We start from the raw sequence: 20,200 nt of genomic DNA, 5'->3' as shown, positions 1-20,200 counted from the left end.
CAAACATCGATATCAAGGACGAGGTTGGAAAGATCAGACAAGATGGAGACCGAGTTGAGATGTCTTCTTGTCAAGTGATGAAGAAGATGGGGTATCACAGATGGATTTATTATTCCAACGACCCTAATCCATGAAAAGCCGTACATGTACCACCAACATCCTCGAGATGACACTTCAACTCACGACACCTTCGATACCAATAATCCCCTAGAAGCCAGCTATATATGGCGTCAAAATGGTGATTACGGACATTTTTTAATACTCACCTATCATTTCACCATCTTGGACGCCTTGCGAGTTCCATAGCACTTATTTCTTCAGCAAGTCCAGAAAAAAACTGGCTGTTCCTAATCACAAGGGCTCTATGAGCAGGCTTATGTAGAAACAGGCATGTGGGACAGTCCCAGGCTGACTATCCGCCAGAATCGGAGCAGGAGCAGGAGCACAAATAAGACATGCGTGTATGGTGTAACTGAGCTAATTTGGTCTGGCGGAGCCTGAGGAGGTTTCTCTTTTGCAGTTAGGATGCTTCCTTTCCAGGAACCGTACGGACGTGCAAAGCCCTCAAGATGTGTCCCAAGAAGAGGATAGGCGCCACTGCCTAAAGCCAAAATTCCGTTAGGATAAAGTAATGGGGAGATGGAGACCGAATCGTACTCCTGTAATCTCGGCCATTGGCTCAAAGTAGCAGTGCGTTCACTCAGTACGAGCGACAAACATGGCATAGATGATAGATCAAGCTGACAAAGTAGAGAATGGTAGATTCGATGAAGAGCTCGACAGTGCGATGATACAACAACCGCACGTCCTCCGAACTGCCTTTCTCCTGAAAGGACGTGATGAGACGGCATGTAATGAACTAGAGAGCTATGGTCATAGCGAAGGATATGGAGATCGTGAGCCAGGGCGCGTGAGCAAAATCGTCGTGTAATTTGCTTGGGTTTGATTTTAAGTACTAGTCAAAATTTAGATGGGAAGTTAAGTATGGGAAGGCTTAGACGTACTAATGGTGCAGACCAGAAGGATGCTAGGCGGCACGACCATTGCCCAGTGTTCATTGTTTGAAATGATCATGTCACACTGCTCCCATTACTCTCTCCAACTATGCGTGGCCTCCATTCGGCCAAGTCCTTGCTCTATTGATACTTTCTTCCGCGGAGTGTTGGGGATGGAAATATGAACGCCCTGCCGCCGTAGAGTGTGGTTTGATGATGAGTGGAAGAACAAGGAGCTGACCGGTCGGGTGAATCCGAAATGCGCACGCCTCCAAAATTGGGAATCACCGCCAAAGGTGTTGAAGAGCTATATGGCTACTTTACGGTAACTAACGCGCCAAAGGTTAAAGTGATATTATATAGAGATACGTATGTACTATATACATAAGCAATCGAAAAATAGACGAGGCGAAGAAAGATAATCCAAAAAAGTACGGCAAAAAACAGACATGGCGCAGCCAGTCGATACCGCGTGACGGGGTGAGAGGGGAGGGCAGAGTGCATGCCCTCGAAACACGGCATTGGCGATGAGTGTGGGCCATGAATGACTTTCGATCAATGGCGGGGAGTGTGTGTGTGTGATGGATTATCCACGCCGAGTTTGTCGTCTCTCTCACTGCCTGCTTGAGCCTCTCTCGCAGCTGCTCGACTTGTTGGAAAGTGATATACCATGGTCGGGCTTGTATGATTCTTAGATGAACGCTGTGAGAGATCGTTGGACCTAGGCAAGTGCAACTGAGCAGGGCAGGAGTTGATGAGGGGTGGGCGGTGTAGGTGACGAGAGCACAAAGATGCGGGAAGAGTTTTTTCTCTACCCCACTTGCCGACCCTTGCCTCTCCTCTCCTCTCCTCTCCTCTCCTCGCACGCGACCCTGTGTCCTTCATCCCTCCTTCACTCAGACGTGTCCGCTCACGTGTAGCATAACTTGGTGCAGCATAAGGCGTGCTTGGTGGAAAGATTTGCGAATCTGGGAGGTTGTGGCAACGTTACAGGATATGTCGAATAGAAGTGGAGCATGGAACGTGTGCAGAGAGCCTCTTGAGAAGGGAGAATCAGAGCATCACAGGACAGAATCAATGTAAGCTATGAAATAGAGTTGGATGCTTGACGCACGAAAAGATCGGAATTCGAAGAACTTCCATTGCACCCCAACGTCGAGATCTAAACATGACCCAAGACACTGCTCAGAATCAAAGCCAAGATGAGTAAAATCAAAAGTGAACATCTTAAAAAACCCACCAATCGACGGAATATGCTAGCGTAGCATCCAATAAACGAGAGAGTGTGCGACAAGGTGCAGCATCAGGATTTAGAGGGAGATAAAGAATGGAGACACGTGGACTTGATCGCGGGAGCATGGCCCTTTGATTCCGTACAATGCGTGCGTGCATCTCTTCTGCTCGACCACGATCACGACCATTTTTTATACTATTCTCCTCAAATCATCAATAATCACGTTTTTCATATCGCTCGGGGATGGCGCCCAGTTTCGTTCTAGGAGGGTCTCAGTACATGGAACCCCGACCAGTCGGCGGATGCTGTGACGCTGAAGGAAACGAGACATCAATATCAATCCGCATCGTTTCTGGCGACTTCGGACATTCCATTAGGCAGATTGAGTATCGATATCACCCTGGAGTGGACCGATAACCCGTCGCAGTGCCGGTGAGTACGTTCAGGTTCTAATTGCTTGCCACTGCATTGCTGATATTCCTCGTAGTCCGGAGGTCTATAAAAACCATCCAACTTTGTTTCGTTGTGGGACCTTTTGCGTCTCTGCTTGAGGTGTCTTGGGAGGATAGCTCGGGAAGTATGCTCTATGAGCGGAGGGACGGTATGGTATGTCCACCATTCCGTCGATGCGTTCTATTCCGCTCATTACTGCTGCATTCAGACGTCCTCGGTGAAGAAATGTATATCCCTTCCAAAATCCGAATACCAAGCTAAACAGAGCCATCTTTTACTTAACTGGTGCGCTCTCCTGTACCAAATACGACCCTTTTCCCTGGCACGCGGAATCAGCTCAACGGAATGAGGCTCCGGATGAAGCGGTGCCCATCTACCTAAGCTCAAAGAACGTGGATGAACTCAAGGACTCTTAGCTTCATCGCCCGAGTACACCTCCCACCCCATCTTTTCCTTCCCCTCCCGCATCCAAAATACGCTTCTTCTGGCTTCTTCAACCTGGACTGGTCAGTAGGAGAACGAAAGACCGCGGTACCTCTTCCTGGTCCTTAGCACCAACAAGAGGGGAGGATGTTTTTGTGCAGATCTTTGAATAGCATTTTTCCTACCAGCGCGCGCATGTTTCCGGGAAGCAAGTTTGAGTGCGTTACGCTGTCCTTCTATCAGGCTCTTGCTGTTTTCTCATGTGATGTCCAGATCGCCCGGTGCAGGAGGTTTCGAGGGTGCTTTTTTGAAGGGATCTATATTACATTACCAAGTCCGGAGAACGACAGTGTATTTACTAGGACATCCTCATGCATTTCCTCCAATATCGAACTCGAGTCTAACTGCTGAAATTCCGGCCGATCCCCCTATTTCCATATGTTATCTTCGATGACGAGCATGCTATTGCGGCTCTCAAACATAGTGCCTTCAAAGCGCAAGGTCCATCGTTCAAAAGTGCTCAACCACCCAAAAATCATTAGCTATTAGACTTGTCGCCAGGTATATTAGCGCGACAAAGTCTTCGGTGTGACTTTGCTCCTTCAAGTGCCCTTTTTTCACTGCCCCCAATTCCAGCCCTACCTAAATGTCCGACTCAGAGCCTTTGTTCACTTTCACCGTCCTCGAGTCATCCCCGTCCGGCTACGCGACCAACACCTTACAGAGAGCCTATCGCACAATCTTTGAAAGAAACTCTCCTCCCGACGGGTGGGACGACCAAATCCTACTTTGGATACACACCTGTTCTGCCGTCGGGGTGGATCATCACCTCGTCAGAACGATAAAAAGGTTCTTTCCTGCCTTGCCTGATCCCAGCCAGTTGAACGTTGTTGCTGGTCATCTTCTTGACCTTCCATTGGCTTTGCAAAAAGTGAGTACGCTCTCCGAGTCTGGAGAGGTTTTCTGTTAATCCCTTTTACAGAACGTTACAGTCTTCAAAGCGATTGATGCCCTCGACTTTATGAATCGGCTTCAGGGCTCAGCCGAACTTTTTGGGCCAGAGCCGAGCACAGGAGATCATAAGTCGATGTTGCACCGACGTGAACAGCACGTAACCGCCATATGCCATACCCTACTATCATTCGTCGGGTTCGAGCTTGCGTCTAGACACAAGACCCCGACGACGAACAAACTCGCGCTTTCAAAAGAGACATCAGACCCACCAGGATTGTCTCCTATTCCATCGACTCATCATGGTGGTTCGCCTTCGCCGTGCAGATTACTGAATCTGTAGACCCAGATGTCCCTAACGTCCTCGTATCGATGGGGTGGAAACGTGGTGTCTAGAGTCGAGGGAGCCAAGCCCGAAACTGTATGTTCATTTAGTGAAGATTCTGTTTCTTCTTACTAAATCTCGAGTAGGTCTCATGGGCCTTTAATTCCGCTGATTTCCTCCGAGTCGATGAGTTCCTTCCCTCAAGCCAGTTCAACAAGGTTGAGGATACGGGGTTCGAGAGCTCAGCGAGCTACATGGAGCTTGTACGGATGATGCAGGAGAGTCTTGTTGGGGCCTTTGTGGGAGAATATTCGGGTGGATGGAAGGAATGCCGACTGGTCTGTGATCAATGACTCACAGGCAATTTATACAGGAAAAGGTTCAGGATGTGGATCTCCCTGCTGAACACAACTCGCACGAACAATCTACCCTACATGACGTAGAAGAGGAGCAAACCAGTGCATTGCAAGAGAGGGACATCGGCTTCACGACGCGCCCGTCTGGCACGGGAAGTGTGGTTCTGCGCCGACGGAACCACGCATCGAGGAAGAACAATGGCAGAGACGGTTTACCAGACAACATAAGTACAAGAACAAGCAGGGGGGTGTTCACATTTTTGGTACAGCTTCTGTATGGACAATTAAATACATCCTGCCTACGCATACCACCATTCCATTGACTATGAGAAAAACGAAATATTCTTATTAACTTGTTCTTGACTACTTCTGCGTTGATGAGCTAATCACGTAACATAAAGGTGATAATTCCGCGCAATACTTATAGCCTCTTCATCCTGCACACGTATTTCCTCCTCGGTGAATCTCATATGTCCCCAGGGTAACAAGAAAACACTAGCACCACGTCACCCCCAATCAGCAAAATCTCCAGACCCCAATTGAACATTCAGCTTACCTCGTCTTCAGCTTCTGGAACCCACTTTCTTCCTCCTGAGTCCTCCCACGTCCCATCCCGATTCGACAAGAGCGCTCTGCCTTCCTCGATCAAGCCGACCCTTGCCTCTCACGTGATAGCAGCACCGTTCGCATCTCCTCTACCTTCTGAATCCACTTCTCCCTCACAGCCCCGAGCTTCCTTGCTGTATCGCGAAACACACCGTCCTCCTCTTCCTTCACCCACTCCAAGTACAAAAGACGACGTGGGCGCGCAAGCCTGCATATGTGAAAGAGCCTGCGGGAGTGTGTGCGAGGATGCTGGGGAGGAAGTTTTCGAGGGCATAGCTGGTTAGGAAGGGCTGGGTCCCAGGACTAGGAGAGGGGCGAAAGACTGACTGGGGCGAAGGGAAGGGAGGCTTACAGTGAGACCATTGATGATGCGTTGGATGACAGACTTGGAGTACTCGAGTGTGGGGATATCATTGTATACGGTCCTAGTCAGGTTCGTGAACCGGTAGTAATCCTGCAAGTTAACAAACATACCGTTATCAATGGAAACAAATGTCAAGTTGATGAAGTCGGTGAAGGAATGTGCTGGGTATGCTGAGGAAATTATCGAAGATGCCGTTTGAGGGAATGGGGGACGTCATAGAACATTCAAGTGGTGATAAAGACCTATTATATTGAGAACTCAGTACTCAATAGCGGGAGAGGAATCTGAATGGCATACCTGACCGCTGGACATACTCTTTATGTATATGATGGGTAGTGATACTGCGGGTTTGGGATTGGTGGCTTCTGAACAGAACTTGACGAAGATGGATCCCTGGAGAAGCCAGTCAGTCGTCTCTACTGATACTCCGAGAGTGGGCGTACCCAAATGGTACCCTGCGGGAACGTCCTTAAGGTAAACAGAGTGACGATGCCGTAGTTGTTGCCGCTGCCCTTTTAAAATAATTAAAAAACGGATATCTAAGAGACGGGCACGTACCTGAAAAGAAAAGCTCCATATCGGTCTCTTCCTTCACAGTCACCACAGTCCCATTCGGCGCCACCAGCTCGTACGCGACCACATTATCGATAGAGAGCCCGTACTGGTTTCTCAGATACAAATACCCTTCAGAAAAGCGCTCAGTTAGGACTTTGATCATCACAGGCATACGCACCACCACCGAGAGTGAACCGTTTTACTCTCTCCCCGAATAGTTCACACCCTGAGCATCCAGCACTGCATAGATGTCATCCCAAATACTACCAGCACCAATCACCGCCGTCTGTGTTGCAGTGTCATACGTGACCTCGTAGAAGCGTGTCATAGCAATCTGGACGCCGGAGGTTGAGGAAAATCCCTGATTCGTGGCGCGTCCGTTGCCTTTGATCTGCAGGGATTGGTTACTATTGACCTGACTTGGCGTCTTCGTCTCACCTAGGATGCTCGGACGTCACGCATGAGCAAACGAGCAAAGGCGATACTCACGATGATGCCGACATCTTCAGCAGACCTGGGTTCGACGGTGCATTTGGAGGGTTGCGAGCTTGATGGGGAGTAGTGCTTGTTGTCTGCGACGTAGGACCAGGATAGTAGACGCCTGTTGTGGACGAGACTGAACCATTCAAGGCGACTCCAACTGTTTAAAATGACAGGCCAGCCATCTCTACCTCGAGATTAGTAGCGCCCAACAATCTTCGCTTGATGTGACCCTTCCAATTCGGCTGGAAAGACGAAATGTTGTGGTCGGAAGTGATGCGCCAAGGGAAACTAGAATCCGCTACCCCGCCTTTCTTGTCCCATCGGAAGATGTTCCTGTCATTATTTCGAGTTCTGAGGGGCGGCCCTTGCAAACTTTTGAGTCCCCAGATGGCAGGGTGAAACGCAGGGCAGGGTCTTGAACAAAAGCAAGAAACAAGTTGGCTTCGGCTAATCCCGATACCTCGCTTCTCGCGCATTACTCAGGGACAGCGCGTTCAGCTGGGCGCAATCATCTTGTATAGCTTAACTATGCTTCCTCTACGATGCTACGCAAAATCTGGCGCATCCTCGAAGCAAGCAGACACAGCAAAATATGTCTGAATCAGGCGACGATAGAGAACACAGTATGGCCTAGGTTATGAGTGTACGTTCTCTGCAGTTAATGTACTCACAAACACGTAGGGATAACAACGCTCCTTAGGACTGTCCTACATGCTCATACACAAATGCATAAAGGTCCAAAGGGAAGGAGCGACTACTCACAGAGGTTTAGAGTCAGATTTAGATACTTGCTAGCTATAGTTGATCGAAAAATAAAGCAGATAGTACGATAGTAAAAAAGGATAGCATGACAAAAAATTACAATCGAAATTGAGTCTCCGGTCTCAACCCGACTTTCAGGTGTTCGCCATGAGCTCTACTGCGTCCTCTTAACACCTACCATGAGCTCATCTGACCGCTCCCGTTGAGCTTCGATGTCCATTTCAAGGACTGGGCTCTGCCTGGTGGATTCCTGAAAGCTTGTCATGGAAGGTTGCGAAGGTTGAGAAGATTGGGAAGCCATTTGGAAACGAAGGGTCGACACCGTCGAACTTTCATCATATTCTTCGGTTGGCTGTGTGTGTCCTGCGGCTGCTCTACCAACAAGGAGTGTGGGTGCAACTCCCTACACAAGGTGTTTGATAAATGACGAGGGAGTCTACTAGGATAGTGAACACACCTTCATAATGGCAGCTATGGTATCAGGGTAATATGATCCATAATCATTGTGAATGTAGAAAGCCAAGTCTAGGATCAGAGCTATTGAATAGAGAGCGGAGGATTCCACTAGCACTCCAATAAAACGGTGGTAAACTCTCAGTCGGCTGCCTGCTCCATATCTAACCCCAGTAACAGTCAAAATACGGAAAATGATAAGCAGCGTGCACCATAGTGTCATTGCCAGGATGAAGGTCATGTAGAGCGTCAGGAATACTGTGTCCGATGGAAAGTACTCATGATATATCTCAATGATTCTTGACACTAGACATAAAGTTGGATATATGAAAAGGGTAGATGAGATTGGACACTTTACCAGTTGCGGAAATTAGGCAAAGGATCGGAAGCAGAACAATAAGCCAGCACCATCCCCAGACCATCCAACAGCACCAAATCTAAGATTGAAATAATGATAAGCTGACATGGGTCTTCACCAGCAAAGTAGCACACACAATATATGAGTCTGCAAGAATGGTACTCAAAGAGGCTGCAATACCTATCTCCAAATAGGCTGCTTGATTCACTGCACCGCTAAGCTTCGAGAATACAGTCCAAAAGCTTTGCGTGTTTTCGATGAATCCGGAGCATAGGAATGACCAAGTGGTAGCAATATTGATAGTAATCAGAGTATAGAGGAGAATAATAACAATGACCAAGGCTCGTCGCATTGGCCAACATTTGTTGATGACTGCCACTCACATCAGCTTGGATGTCATAGTAGAGATGCTCCTGGCTCACATATATTCCACAGCGTAACAGCAAGAATTCCGGTGTATATGCCTGTCATCAGTCAACACGTACATGTCAAGGTGCTAAACATCGTTGCCCACCATGCAATAGCATATAGAGAATTGTGGAGTTCAGGGCAGCATCAAGAAATAGAAACATGAGAGCTTTGTCAGCATCAGTAAGATCAGGTGGAATATCTGCATGAATTGCCATGAGGAAAAGCAAAAGAAACGGGGTAGTGGGTTATGAGAATAACAGGTACTGACCCTACCGTTTTAAATAGTGCGGCTCACAGTGGCCCTGCTCATTGGCTGCTGCAAAGATGATCATCAGTATCAAGTCAAACCAAGATCTTTACATACCATACCTCTTCAGCGATTTAATGAACCATTGGAGATCTTGACATTTTCAACTCGCAAGTGCGATGTGACTCGAAGTGCGATATTGCCGGAGAAAGCCCTCTATCACGAACTGCAAGCTTCTCAGATATATGTTCTGTTGGATTAGGATCAGGGGATCCACATCTAGGAAGAAAACAAAGATAACCAGTGAGATGGGATCTCAGTGCCTACCAATGCGAGCTTGTTCTGTCATGGCATGAGCCCTGATCAGGTCTTGCTCCAGAATCAACAGGAAAAGGGCAGGGAATTTTTGATGTGAGTTGCGATTGTTGCTACGCTGGCACATCCTAGATACTTGGGTACCGGTAAAAGTCTTCGGAGGCACACCAGCTTTTGTAAGTCGTATAGAGACAAGAACCAGCTGCACAGTCATATAAGATGAAAGAAAGTTGCCCCTGGAAATAAGGCATGTATTAGAAAAGTGAGGGAAGACAAACTACAACACATAGCCCATAACTCCAATCTCTTCTACAGGCAGTTTTCTTTTCCGATACTTGGTATATCTTTGAAGGCTGGGCATTGCGCAACACATCTGAGTCGACCCATCCTTGTTTGCGTCATTGGTTCTTCATTCAAGGGGGTTGCGCATTTTTAAAAAATGATATCGGGTCGATATTATTTTTAAGGCCTCCTTTGGGCGACCGACCGACCACTGTGGGAATAACATACCAGATATGGTATGTTATTTCAGGGTCCTACCGGTTATAGACACCACAGCCACCGGCAACATGCTGGTTACCGAGCCGAGAAATTTAGTCATCATTGCCGAGAACACTTGCTGCTACCTCACTGACCTCTGTCGGGCCTGCTAAGCATCTAAACCATGGAGTGTGAAGTACTACAGAAGTATCCTGTGACTATAAATGCCAAGGGCTACCTCTATCCCTCATATTGAAGGGGTGTCCAAAATATTTTTAAGGGCTCCTGGAGCCGACCGACCGACCGACCGACCGGATGTGCCGGAACAACGGCCCGCAACCCCCTTGTCTTCATTACCCAGGAGTAGTTTACTTCTATTTACCTGAGCTGTATTAGCGGAGATGGCCAATCAATCCAGTTTTCCAGTTTTCCATTACTTAGACTCTGAGATCGACAAAGGTGGTGACGCAGTCTGATACTGAGAGCTGAGAGAACAGACTGGCGGGTTGTAGAACAAAACATCGATATCAAGGCCGATATTGGAAAGATTTGACAAGATGGCGACCGAGGGGAGATGTCTGCTCGTCAAGCGAAGAAAAATATGAGGTATCACAGATGGACTTATTATTCCAGCTACCCTAATCCACGAAAAGCCGTACATGTATCACCAATATCCTGGAGGTGATACTTCAACTCACAACACTGTCGACACCAATCAGAAGCCAGCTAGATAACGCGTCAAGATGGCGATTACGGGCAATTTTTTAATACCCACCTATCCTTTCACCTTCTTGAACGCCTTGCGAGTTCTATGGCATTCATTTCGTCAGCAAAAAAAACTGGCTGTACCTAATCACAAAGCTCTACCGGCAGGCTTATGTGGAAACAGGTGCACGGGACAGTCCCAGGCTGACTGTCAGCCGGAATTGGAGCAGGAGCAGGAGCGTGAATTTTGTCAGCGAATAAGATGGTGCGTATACGGTGTAACAGAGCTGATTTGGTCCGGCGGAGTCTGAGGAAGGTTCTCTTTTGCAATTGGGGCGCTTCCTTTCCGGGAATTGTACGGACGTGCAAAGCCCGTCAAGATGCGTCCCAAGAGGAAGGTCGGAGCTAAATTCCATTGGGATGGGGCCACAAGATGGCCCGAAATGTACTCCTGCAATCTCGGCTATCGGCTCGAGGTAGTAGTGTGTCCACTCGGGGCAAGCGACGAAGACCGTGCAGAGGATCAAGTTGATAGAGTAGACTTAGTAGAGAATGGCGTATTAGCTTGACGGAAGTGATAATGCGGTACATGATGAGCACGGTACACCACAGGGCCATGACCATGGCAAAGGACACTTATATGATGAGCCAAGGCGTGTGAGCCAACTTGTCGTGTAATTATGCTCGGATTTCCATTATTTTGGATCTAGTTGATATATTGTTTAGAGTAAGATTTGAATAAGTATGCGATAATTTGGACACACCAATTGTAGACCAGAAGAATTCTGGGAGCCACATCTGTCATCCAGCGTTCGTGGGTTGAAATGCATACGACACCTCAAGACATCCACATACCGTACTTCTCTCGTCACTCTCTCCAGCTATGCGTCTTCACTATGCCAAGTCCGTGCTCTAGCGATACATTCTTCTGCGGAGTTTTGGGCCAGGTTCATAGGAAGTCGAGCGTCCTGCCGCCACCTATGTCATAGAATACGGTTTGAAGTTGACGAAATGGAAGAACTGAGGGCGAATCCGAAAACCGTATGTATCCAAAATTGGAAATCGCCGTCAAAGCAGAGATGCGTGTTGAAGAGTTATATGCATACAATAGGCGACTAATAAGACAAAATTTAAAGTGATAATATATAGAGAGGTATGTATGCACTATATAAGCGATCGAAAAATAGACGAGGTGAAGCAGGATAATTAAAAAGAATACAACAACAAAAGACAGACTGTGACAGTCCATAAGTCTCTGAAGCCCGACATTCAGACGTTCGCCATGAGCTCTATTGTGCCCTTTCAACAACTACTACAAGCTCGTCTAACCGCTCCAGCTGGGCTTCAATGTCCATTTCAAGGACTGCGCTATGCCTGGTGGATTCCTGAAAGCTTGAAGCGAATGATTGTGGAGGTTGAGATGGTTGAGAAGACATCTGGAAACGAATGGCAGACACCAGCGAAGTTTTGTCATGTTCTTCATTTGGGCATGTGTGTCCTGCTGCTGCTCTGCCGATGAGGAGTGTGGGTGCAACTCCCTGCACAAGGTGCTTAATAAATAACGAGTTTAAGATCGTGAACGCACCTTCGCGATACCGGCTATGACACCAAAGTAATACAGTCTAGAATCATTGCGAATGTAGGATGCCAAAGATAGGATCAAAGATATCGAATAGAGAGCGGAGGATTCGACTAGCACTCCAATAAAACGGTGAAAACCTCCCAGTCGGCCGCCTACTCCGCGTCTAACCCCGGTAACAGTCAGAATGCGGAAAATTATGAGCAGTGTGCACCATAGTGTCGTTGCCAGGATGCAGGACAAGTAGAGCATAGGGAATATTCCGTACGGTTCACTGAAGTATACAAGATATATTTGAAAGATTTTCGACACTACGCAGAAGTTGGATACATGGAAAAAATAGATGAGATCGAGCACTTACCAGTTGCAGAGATTAGGGTAAGGATTGGAAGTAGAACAATAGGCCAGCGCCGTCCCCAAACCATCCAGCAGCACCAAATCTAGAGCCGAACAATGGTAATGTGGATAATCCACAGTGGAGTCACACGCACCATATATAAGTCCGCGAGAATGGTGCTCGCGGACGATGTGATACCGGTCTCCAAAGCGGTTGCTGGGGCTACACTCAGCTTCAAATATTCGGTCCAAAAACTTTGCCCGTTCTCGATGAATGCGTATTGTATATATGACCAACTGAAAGCAAAATTGATAGTAGTCAGAGCATGGAGGAGAATAATAACGACGACCAAGGCTCGTCGGATCAACCAGCGTTTATTAATGACTGTACCATTCACGTCAACTTGGATGCCATAGTAGAGATGCTCCTGGCTCACATATGTTCCACAACGTTACAGCAAGAATTCCGGTGTATATGCCTGTCATCAGTCAACCCTTAGACGCCAAGGCACTAAACGTCATTGCCCACCATGCAATAGTGCGTAGAGAATTACGGAGTTCAGGTTCCCGTCGCGATATTGAAACGAGTGAGCCTTGCGGTCGTCGGTAAGATCTGGTGGAATATATACTTGAGCCGCCATGAGGGAAGGTCAGAGCAACACGGTAGTGGGTTACGAGAACAACACGTAGCAACCCTCTCATTTATAACAGTGCAGCTCACGGCACGCTCATTGGCTGCTGCAACTATGCTGCAAAGATGGTCATCGGTACCAAGCCGGAACGGGATCCTTATGTACCGACTGTATTCTGCGATTCAATGAGCCGTCGTGTGCATTGATAGTTTCAAGAAAACTCACAATAGAGCAAGGAAGTCATCCCGGTGAGATTTCAGCGCTAGATTGAGTTTGTTCCATCATAGTGGGGTGGCTAGCTCCACAGCGTAAAATTTGGCTGCAAGATTGACAGAAGAAAGGTGGGTTCAGTTTCGATATCATGTACAATAGTGACACTGACGGCTCCTAAATTCTGGGAAAGGAATTAGGCAAGAGTATTGACGTCTGCAAGTTATACCCTGACATGGCCATACACGTCAAACGAAAGTTTACCCTGGAAAAGATTCATCTATCAGAAGAGTGGGGCAAGATAGAACAACACGTAACCCATAGTGAACTCGATGAACCGAATCTCTTCAAGAGGTAATTTCCCTTTCCAGTACTCTGTACATCTCCGGAGGCAGGGCGTTGCTATCCGAGTTTAAGTCGACCCATCTTGGTTTCTATCTTCATTGGCCATCACTTGGAAGACAAAGGCGGTGACAGGTCAACACTGAGAGCTGAGAGAATTGACGGGTGGGCCGTAGAAACGACATGACGCGATGCCATTGGGGGGCAGTTTAAACCAAGTTACACAGAAGAATGAACGGGTACCTAGCAAAAAACGAGGGGATACCTGCTCGTCGAGCGATAGAAGACAGGGCTTCACAGATAGGCTCATTATTCCGGCGACTGTAAGCCATGGAAGGCAGTGTATGTAGTACCACCACGATCTAGCAGGTGACGCTGCAACTCATGAATGCATTAACTGTGATCGCCTCAGAGTGTTTCAGGAGATACTAATGATACTAGATAACGCGTTAAAATGGCAGTTATGGTCCAGCCCAATGGCACTCTACAAAAATACTCACCTTTCATTTCTCCCTCCTTGCGCACCTCATCCATTAGCAAATCAAGGCACTAACCACCAAGGCTCTAGGTAGTCGTGAGGGCGATAGATAGGTGCCACATATGCCGCCGAACGAATCCCCTAAAGTCGAGATGAAACTAGCAAATCAAGAACGGTACCAACACCGCCGTGGCTTGTCCTTGGCTCCTTGGTCATTACGAGATGTCCTAGGCGTTGATGATGACATGTAAAACTTTCCGCGAGGGGATGAATTTTGTTTTCGCCATACTACACTCCACCGAAACACACGGATGGAGAGATATGCAAGCAAGTTTTTAACAGAGCCAAGCTCGGTTCTTCGGTTCAAGTTGTCCGACGTGGCTGTGCGCCCTTCTTTGGGAAAAGGCCGGCAGAAACCTAGCGGGACGAAAGGCTTCATATCCAAAAACTGAGGTCCGAGTCGATATACCACAGATATTTACCAGGATTCTACGAACTGTGCCACGCCGTACGTCTCGAGTTCTCCAGACAATTTCTATAAATATAATTCTTTATTTGTATAAGACAGGTATAGAGATAGTCTAATTTGGAGTAACAGTAGCAGTAACGTCGAAAGCATTTCAGATGGTGGAAAGTGTACAAAGTACACAACACAATTACATGATTAATCTACACAAGTCACTAGACAGTAAAAGGGAAGGGAAGGGGACGAAAACACAATGCTTAGAACGTTCTTCACCCACTTTTCTCACTGACAACGGCCAGTACCGCAGGCGCGTTCTCAGTTTTCTCATTCTCCTTCTCATTCTCAGCCTCAGGCTGACTCTCAGCCGGTGCAGGAGTGGAAGCCGGAGCAGGGGCTGGAGCCGGAGCCGGAGCTGGAGCGCGAACTTCGTCAGCGAACAAGACGGTACGCGTAGCAGAGCTGATCTGGTTGGGCGGAGCCTGAGGAGGCTTCTCCTTCGTAGCCAGGGACGCTTCCCTTCCAGGAATCGTACGGACGCGCAAAGCCCGTTAAGATGCGTCCCAAAAGGAGGGTAGGCGCAACAGCCTATTCAGCAAAGTCAGAAAGCAAGTAAAAGGTTAAACGGGAAACGTACTCCTGTGATCTCGGCTACAGGCTCGAGGTAGTAGTGCGTCCACTCAGTGCGAGCGACGAACACAACATAGAGGATCAACCCAACAGGGTAGAGAACGCCGGATTCGACGAAAAGCTTCGACAGTGCGATGGTACAACGACGGTCCGTCCTCCGAACCGTCCTTCTCCAGGGGGGACGTGAGAAGAGAGTATCCAATGAACACGGTGCACCAAACGGCTGTGGCCATGGCGAAGGATACGTAGATCATGAGCCAATGCGTGTGTGCAAACTCATCGTGTAATCTTGCTTGGGTTTCCATAATTTTGAATACTGGTTGAAGGTTAGGTTGGGATTTAAGGTTGGGATGGCTTGGACGTACCAATGGTGCAGACCAGAAGAAGGCTAGGAGGCACGACCGCCGGCCAGCGCCGGCCGCAGAGTACATAGGAACGCCAAATCTAGAGTCAATAAAATATTAGTATGTCCAGAGTCACACCCTGACGTGCACTTACGAGGGTAGCATCCGCGAAAATGGTACCAATGCAGCTCGTAACAGTCATCCCCACCCGAGCCGTCACCAGCGATCTCGAATGATTGATGAGCGCCTCGTATACCGTCCAAAAGGTTTCGCCGTTTTTGATGAATGCATATCGTGTGAATGACCAACTGAATGCCAAGCTCATTGTTGCCATAACGTAAAGAATGCCGATGACGATGGACATGTTTCGCTTGGAACCCTGGTATTTACTGACAACTGCAGAGAGTCAGGTTACAGAGATAGCAAAAGAGACGTTGGACGTACGAATCTTCCATCCTGCGACGGAGATTATACATGTATACAAGCCTATCAATCGCGCTCAGAAGAGAGTACGCAACAGCGAAAGCACGCAGCCCACCATGCAAAAAAGCAAAAAGAATCGTCGGATTCAAATTAGAGTCGAAATTGCGGAATATGACCGCAACTTGAGAGTCGGTGAGATCGGGAATAGTGTCATTAACAGTCGCCATTGTCTGAAAGAGAGAGGAAAGATGAACAGCTGAGTAGTGGGGGGATCATGCTAACGGCTTACCATATATATATAAAGCATTGGACAGCATCAACCCACCCCTTCGTGAAACACGGAAGATGGTCCTTTGAAAGATAAGATCAACACCGTCCATCTGAGGTTATGTTGATCTTCCATCAGATTACCTCCGATGGCAGTTGCAATATCAAACCCACCGAAAAGACAGCCGTATCTGGAACACTGTTAAAGAGCGATCCCCACTCCATGTCGGTGAACAGTTGCAGTCAATCGAGACAGAATCTGTGCTTTCCCTCCCCAATATCAATCACGCCCACTGCTGTGTTCCCGGGTTGATGTGCACGCACAATAGATTCTGCCTCCGTGATTGACATTGCCGGGTTTCCGTAAATCAGTCGCCGAAAAGAGGCCGGTCGATGAACAGCCTCTCCTGCGTCAAGGGAGCTCTTCTTCCGAGACCCTCGATGGAACCTCCATATGCCTCTGACATCCAACAGATGGAGAAGAATGAGAGCGTTAATTCGCCAGTCTAAATCACAGGCGGAGTTTCGTGCTTTCATCAAGGGCATCAGGGTGTGCAAGTCTATTTTCGTTCCAGATACAATAGGAAGATGAAAAACGATAAGACGTACCTTTCTGAATTATCGAGCTCACCTCCAGTCATCAGATTTCGTCGCGGTGGTGGGGCATGATGGTAGTTCCACGGCAACGAGTTCCTCGCCATCGCAAGGTTCTTCAAGCATTTCGCAGAGCTGGTGGTCTTCAGAACGATGATGGTCGTCTAGTGTGCTGTAGCATTTTCATTGGTGTCGCCTCTTTGGATCTTTGGACGACATACCTCAACTGTTTACTTCGCTTCTTCGTAAGCGCAGGTGAGCCCATCACGAGGTCTCCATAGCAAAAAACAATAGCAACGAACGATCCAGAGGCAGATATGAAAAGGGAAGAATTATGGGCCTCAGCTGGTAGAGTGAGGGAAGGAGCAAAAGCCGAAAATGGTAATCACCGTTTCTCGATCCTAGCTAGCCGTCTGTATAGTAAAGCACGTTTTCAATTTATGGCAGATATTCCGCCCCTCGTAAGCTAGTATCTGTCGCTGTGTTTCATATCGCTTACAAAGGCAGCACAGGAAAAGACGGGTCCCACAATTCAGATACAATCTCCACCGCTTGATACACAAAACTTAAAAGAACTCTCGCGGTTGCGAACGAACATCAGATTGATGCAAGGCTGTATTGGCCTGAGACATCCCCTAGATATAAATAGACCAAGAATTTGTTTATGATTCTACGTCCCCGCCATTCCTACGACACCAACATGGTCTCTGATACGCGCGACCTCATTGGCAGTGAGGACAGTCTTGCCTGCGCGCAAAAAGTCCTCGAAAGCCTGTTGAGCATCCGAGTCTGTAGTGAACTCGGTCCTGCAAGACCTCAGTAAAACATGAATAGACGAACAACGACAGGCCTTACCTCAAGAATGAATACAGCCGGTCCCACATCTCTGGCTTGGCGAGCGCATTATGATACGTAGACGCAGAAGGTCGTGTTGGTGAAGGCAGGTCAGTGTCGAGGGAAAGAGAGATATCCAAAGGCTTGTCCGCCGATGGGGATGGCGAAGGTGAGAGAACCACGGATGGGATACGGGTGTGACGAGAGGGCGTAGCAGGAGTGGCAGTGGTAATCGGCGCAGGCTTCATCGGAGTGGGCGCAACAATGACAGGGGGATCAGGGGGCGGTACGTCTTTCAGAATGAGATTAACAATGTCTCCGTCGTGGACAGGGTACTCGAGCAGGAGCTTGTTATCAGCGAGAGCCTTGCCCTTGAGCAACAGACGAACAGCTGCCGGATTCGCTGGGGAAAGTTGTGATTTGATGGAAAGAACCGTATCAGAGGGCGATACTCTAAGGGTAGTCGAAGAGGCGGGTTTCAGCGATTTGAAGGTGAGAGTGATCGCTTTTATATGTTACTCAGACAAGGCTCCTAATAAAATAATGGCCCCTACTCACCTGATGATGACGATCCAGCCTCTTCTTGCTTCCGCTGAGGCGGTGCAGGCAGCGGCACCTATATTCAGCCTGCTCAGTACCAGAACAAATTGTTCCTGATGGTCATACCTGCAGCACAGGCACCTTCTTCAACGAGTTCTCAGGCGGTTGGTGGTAATCATCGGGATAGGTAACAGGCTGCGACATTATCGTGTTCAAAAAGGTGTTAACGAATGCGAGTTCAGCTTGCTCAGCCATCGTGGTAGGAAATCAGAAGGTAGGGTGGCTGTGCTGTATGCGGATCAGAGCAAGGTTTATGCGCATTCGTCCTTTGCTTCCCTTACTGCGCTCCAAATGCAGTGACTGTCAGGTTCTTCAGGCCGCAACGGATCTTGTCGCTCTCATCGTTACTCATTCATGTTCCTAACTATCTATCAACAATACAACTAAATACTTCATACATAACTACAACCATCTCGCTCATCCGCACCCCAATTTCACAAGTCCCCCACATTCTGCTTCCGTGACTTGGCCCACACCATACGACGGCCTTGCCCATATTGGATCCTATAGCTTCTCGAAGCGCGCAATACCAATTTGAAGAAGCGGATTGTAGGGGCCATATAAACGTCTTGCTCTGGCGAACTCCCAAGCAACTTTTCCCACTTGTCCATGGTTTTCCGGAGCGCCCGAAACCTAGCGTTCACGTTGACGAACAACGGATTCGTGGACCATTCAACCTCGCAACCCTCCTCTATCCAAGCTCTGGCTCCATGTTGGTGTTGGAAGATGGGAATGTCGCAGTAAGGATACTGGGTGATATAACGACGGAGCTCGGATTGACACATAAACGTCCACAGGAGTCGAGCAGTCTGCAGGTAGACCATCCATCTCGCAGGATCAACTGGAAGAGTTACGAGTTGAATGTCCATGATTACGTCGTCTATAAGCTCGAACAGCTTTGACGCTCGGACGACTGAAACCAGGACTGCTGTGTAACAGACGACCCGCTCATTGATAAAATGATCGTTGATGAGCTGTAGCAGAGCTCCTGCCGAAGACGGTATTCCTCCTGGAGCTTCCTCGGCCTCAACGTCCAGATCACTGAGAATGTTGAGAAGACCTCTCAGTCCAACTTTCTCACAGCAATTGAGGGCAGTGCCGAACCAAGCACACCCTGCCCGAGTCTCTTTGATCTCCTTTCCGCAGCCCTCACAATATGCGCGCAAGCAAACAGCACATACTGCTAAAACATATCTCAATGCTTTAGGAACAGATTGTGCTTCTCGTATGTATGGCGCTGAGGCTGACACAGGAAGACGACGGAGATCCGTCAGCGGTACGTGGTAGGAAGTACATTCGTGCACCTCAGTGAGCATCTCTGCAAGACTCGATTTCATGTCGGAATTTATCCAGCTGAGAATTAAAGCTGACAGAATTTATGGAGCGATTACTGCCAGAGCTCGATGTGGAATGTACTGATGCTGCTCCTCTGCTGACCGAACGCGTCCTAGGTGGAGAGGACGGAGGTGTCGTGTTGGAGGATGAAGACGCCAGTCTGGTAAGTAATAGTGATTCGTAGGTCGAAGACGTTGATGTCGTGTCTAAGGGAGAGCTTGGAAATGATTGGAAGGATACTAGGTTGTCTTGTTCTGGAAGCACCGATGAATGTTGATGCAGGACATGCGGAGAGGCGCTACTCGAAAAGGCGCGGTTCATTCGGCTCATGCCAGACGATTGAAATATCTGAGTAATGATATCTAGGAGTCTCAAAATCAGTACGAAATATTTTGATATATATCTCGTTTGTACCTTGTGATTCACGGACCTCTGAGTTTGTCAAGAGCTCGTCCTGAAGCGGCAGGGGATAAACATCATTGACATTGTGTTGCCTCTCGGCATCTTGAGACCTTGATTTCTGACTAGAAGCAATTGACGGAGTGTCCGGGGCTATTTGCGTGAATAAAATATGAGTAATAATAGATTAGATGGTGTAGCTGGACAGACCCTGAGCCGATGAGGACCTCTTGCTCGACTTGGATTGAATTCCTTTCT

General features: G+C 48.1%; 6 protein-coding genes across 6 annotated transcripts; all 6 read right to left on the bottom strand.

The window, feature by feature from the left end:
• Positions 1–23: 23 nt before the first annotated feature.
• Positions 24–1,209, bottom strand: EV420DRAFT_1556245 (uncharacterized protein). Its single transcript, XM_060473664.1, has 3 exons — positions 1,005–1,209; positions 267–955; positions 24–218 (listed from the first exon to the last, which is right to left on the bottom strand). The coding sequence occupies exons 1-2, from the start codon at positions 1,072–1,074 to the stop codon at positions 375–377; spliced, it is 651 nt and encodes a 216-aa protein (XP_060328395.1). The 5' UTR covers positions 1,075–1,209; the 3' UTR covers positions 24–218; positions 267–374.
• A 4,173-nt stretch (positions 1,210–5,382) lies between these two features.
• Positions 5,383–9,505, bottom strand: EV420DRAFT_1481728 (uncharacterized protein; the record flags this gene model as incomplete). Its single annotated transcript, XM_060469803.1, has 18 exons — positions 5,383–5,646; positions 5,696–5,797; positions 6,005–6,219; positions 6,266–6,391; positions 6,488–6,700; positions 6,777–6,902; positions 6,975–7,159; positions 7,417–7,452; positions 7,508–7,536; positions 7,686–7,910; positions 7,965–8,266; positions 8,319–8,397; positions 8,455–8,690; positions 8,741–8,782; positions 8,833–8,928; positions 9,025–9,045; positions 9,094–9,129; positions 9,304–9,505. The coding sequence occupies 18 exons, from the start codon at positions 9,503–9,505 to the stop codon at positions 5,383–5,385; spliced, it is 2,535 nt and encodes an 844-aa protein (XP_060328394.1).
• Positions 9,506–11,543: 2,038 nt separating this feature from the next.
• Positions 11,544–13,032, bottom strand: EV420DRAFT_1749576 (uncharacterized protein; the record flags this gene model as incomplete). The annotated part of the gene is made up of 6 exons (XM_060480287.1): positions 11,544–12,014; positions 12,062–12,366; positions 12,417–12,495; positions 12,547–12,776; positions 12,829–12,870; positions 12,921–13,032. The coding sequence occupies 6 exons, from the start codon at positions 13,030–13,032 to the stop codon at positions 11,766–11,768; spliced, it is 1,017 nt and encodes a 338-aa protein (XP_060328393.1). The 3' UTR covers positions 11,544–11,765.
• A 1,552-nt stretch (positions 13,033–14,584) lies between these two features.
• EV420DRAFT_1556229 (uncharacterized protein) lies at positions 14,585–16,170 on the bottom strand. The gene is made up of 8 exons (XM_060473663.1): positions 16,029–16,170; positions 15,935–15,976; positions 15,645–15,886; positions 15,512–15,590; positions 15,275–15,462; positions 15,154–15,195; positions 15,030–15,104; positions 14,585–15,007 (listed from the first exon to the last, which is right to left on the bottom strand). The coding sequence occupies exons 1-8, from the start codon at positions 16,138–16,140 to the stop codon at positions 14,789–14,791; spliced, it is 999 nt and encodes a 332-aa protein (XP_060328392.1). The 5' UTR covers positions 16,141–16,170; the 3' UTR covers positions 14,585–14,788.
• A 1,159-nt stretch (positions 16,171–17,329) lies between these two features.
• Positions 17,330–18,516, bottom strand: EV420DRAFT_1556223 (uncharacterized protein). The gene is made up of 4 exons (XM_060473662.1): positions 18,275–18,516; positions 18,167–18,224; positions 17,630–18,113; positions 17,330–17,580 (listed from the first exon to the last, which is right to left on the bottom strand). The coding sequence occupies exons 1-4, from the start codon at positions 18,401–18,403 to the stop codon at positions 17,445–17,447; spliced, it is 807 nt and encodes a 268-aa protein (XP_060328391.1). The 5' UTR covers positions 18,404–18,516; the 3' UTR covers positions 17,330–17,444.
• EV420DRAFT_614973 (uncharacterized protein) lies at positions 18,454–19,961 on the bottom strand. The gene is made up of 2 exons (XM_060482795.1): positions 19,958–19,961; positions 18,454–19,905 (listed from the first exon to the last, which is right to left on the bottom strand). The coding sequence occupies exon 2, from the start codon at positions 19,543–19,545 to the stop codon at positions 18,643–18,645; it is 903 nt and encodes a 300-aa protein (XP_060328390.1). The 5' UTR covers positions 19,546–19,905; positions 19,958–19,961; the 3' UTR covers positions 18,454–18,642.
• Positions 19,962–20,200: the final 239 nt, after the last annotated feature.

This window comes from Desarmillaria tabescens (assembly GCF_030435595.1).
Source record: "Desarmillaria tabescens strain CCBAS 213 chromosome Unknown EV420scaffold_28, whole genome shotgun sequence".
NCBI lineage: Eukaryota > Fungi > Basidiomycota > Agaricomycetes > Agaricales > Physalacriaceae > Desarmillaria > Desarmillaria tabescens.
The sequence above is the reverse complement of the archived record's forward strand: the minus strand, read 5'-3'. Positions and strand labels throughout refer to the sequence as shown.

Excerpts from the sequence above, each read along its gene's own strand:
- EV420DRAFT_1556245 (XM_060473664.1), bottom strand. The coding sequence starts at position 1,074 with ATGATCATTTCAAACAATGAACACTGGGCAATGGTCGTGCCGCCTAGC. Across the intron at positions 956-1,004 it reads CCTTCTGGTCTGCACCATTA|TACTTAAAATCAAACCCAAG; the intron begins GTACGTCTAAGC and ends AATTTTGACTAG.
- EV420DRAFT_1556229 (XM_060473663.1), bottom strand. The coding sequence starts at position 16,140 with ATGGCGACTGTTAATGACACTATTCCCGATCTCACCGACTCTCAAGTT. Across the intron at positions 15,887-15,934 it reads CGTCGCAGGATGGAAGATTC|TTGTCAGTAAATACCAGGGT; the intron begins GTACGTCCAACG and ends GACTCTCTGCAG. Across the intron at positions 15,196-15,274 it reads CGTCGTTGTACCATCGCACT|TGGACGCACTACTACCTCGA; the intron begins GTCGAAGCTTTT and ends GCTCGCACTGAG.
- EV420DRAFT_1556223 (XM_060473662.1), bottom strand. The coding sequence starts at position 18,403 with ATGGCTGAGCAAGCTGAACTCGCATTCGTTAACACCTTTTTGAACACG. Across the intron at positions 18,114-18,166 it reads GGCTGGATCGTCATCATCAG|CGATCACTCTCACCTTCAAA; the intron begins GTGAGTAGGGGC and ends AACATATAAAAG. Across the intron at positions 17,581-17,629 it reads CGGCTGTATTCATTCTTGAG|GACCGAGTTCACTACAGACT; the intron begins GTAAGGCCTGTC and ends GAGGTCTTGCAG.
- EV420DRAFT_614973 (XM_060482795.1), bottom strand. The coding sequence starts at position 19,545 with ATGAAATCGAGTCTTGCAGAGATGCTCACTGAGGTGCACGAATGTACT.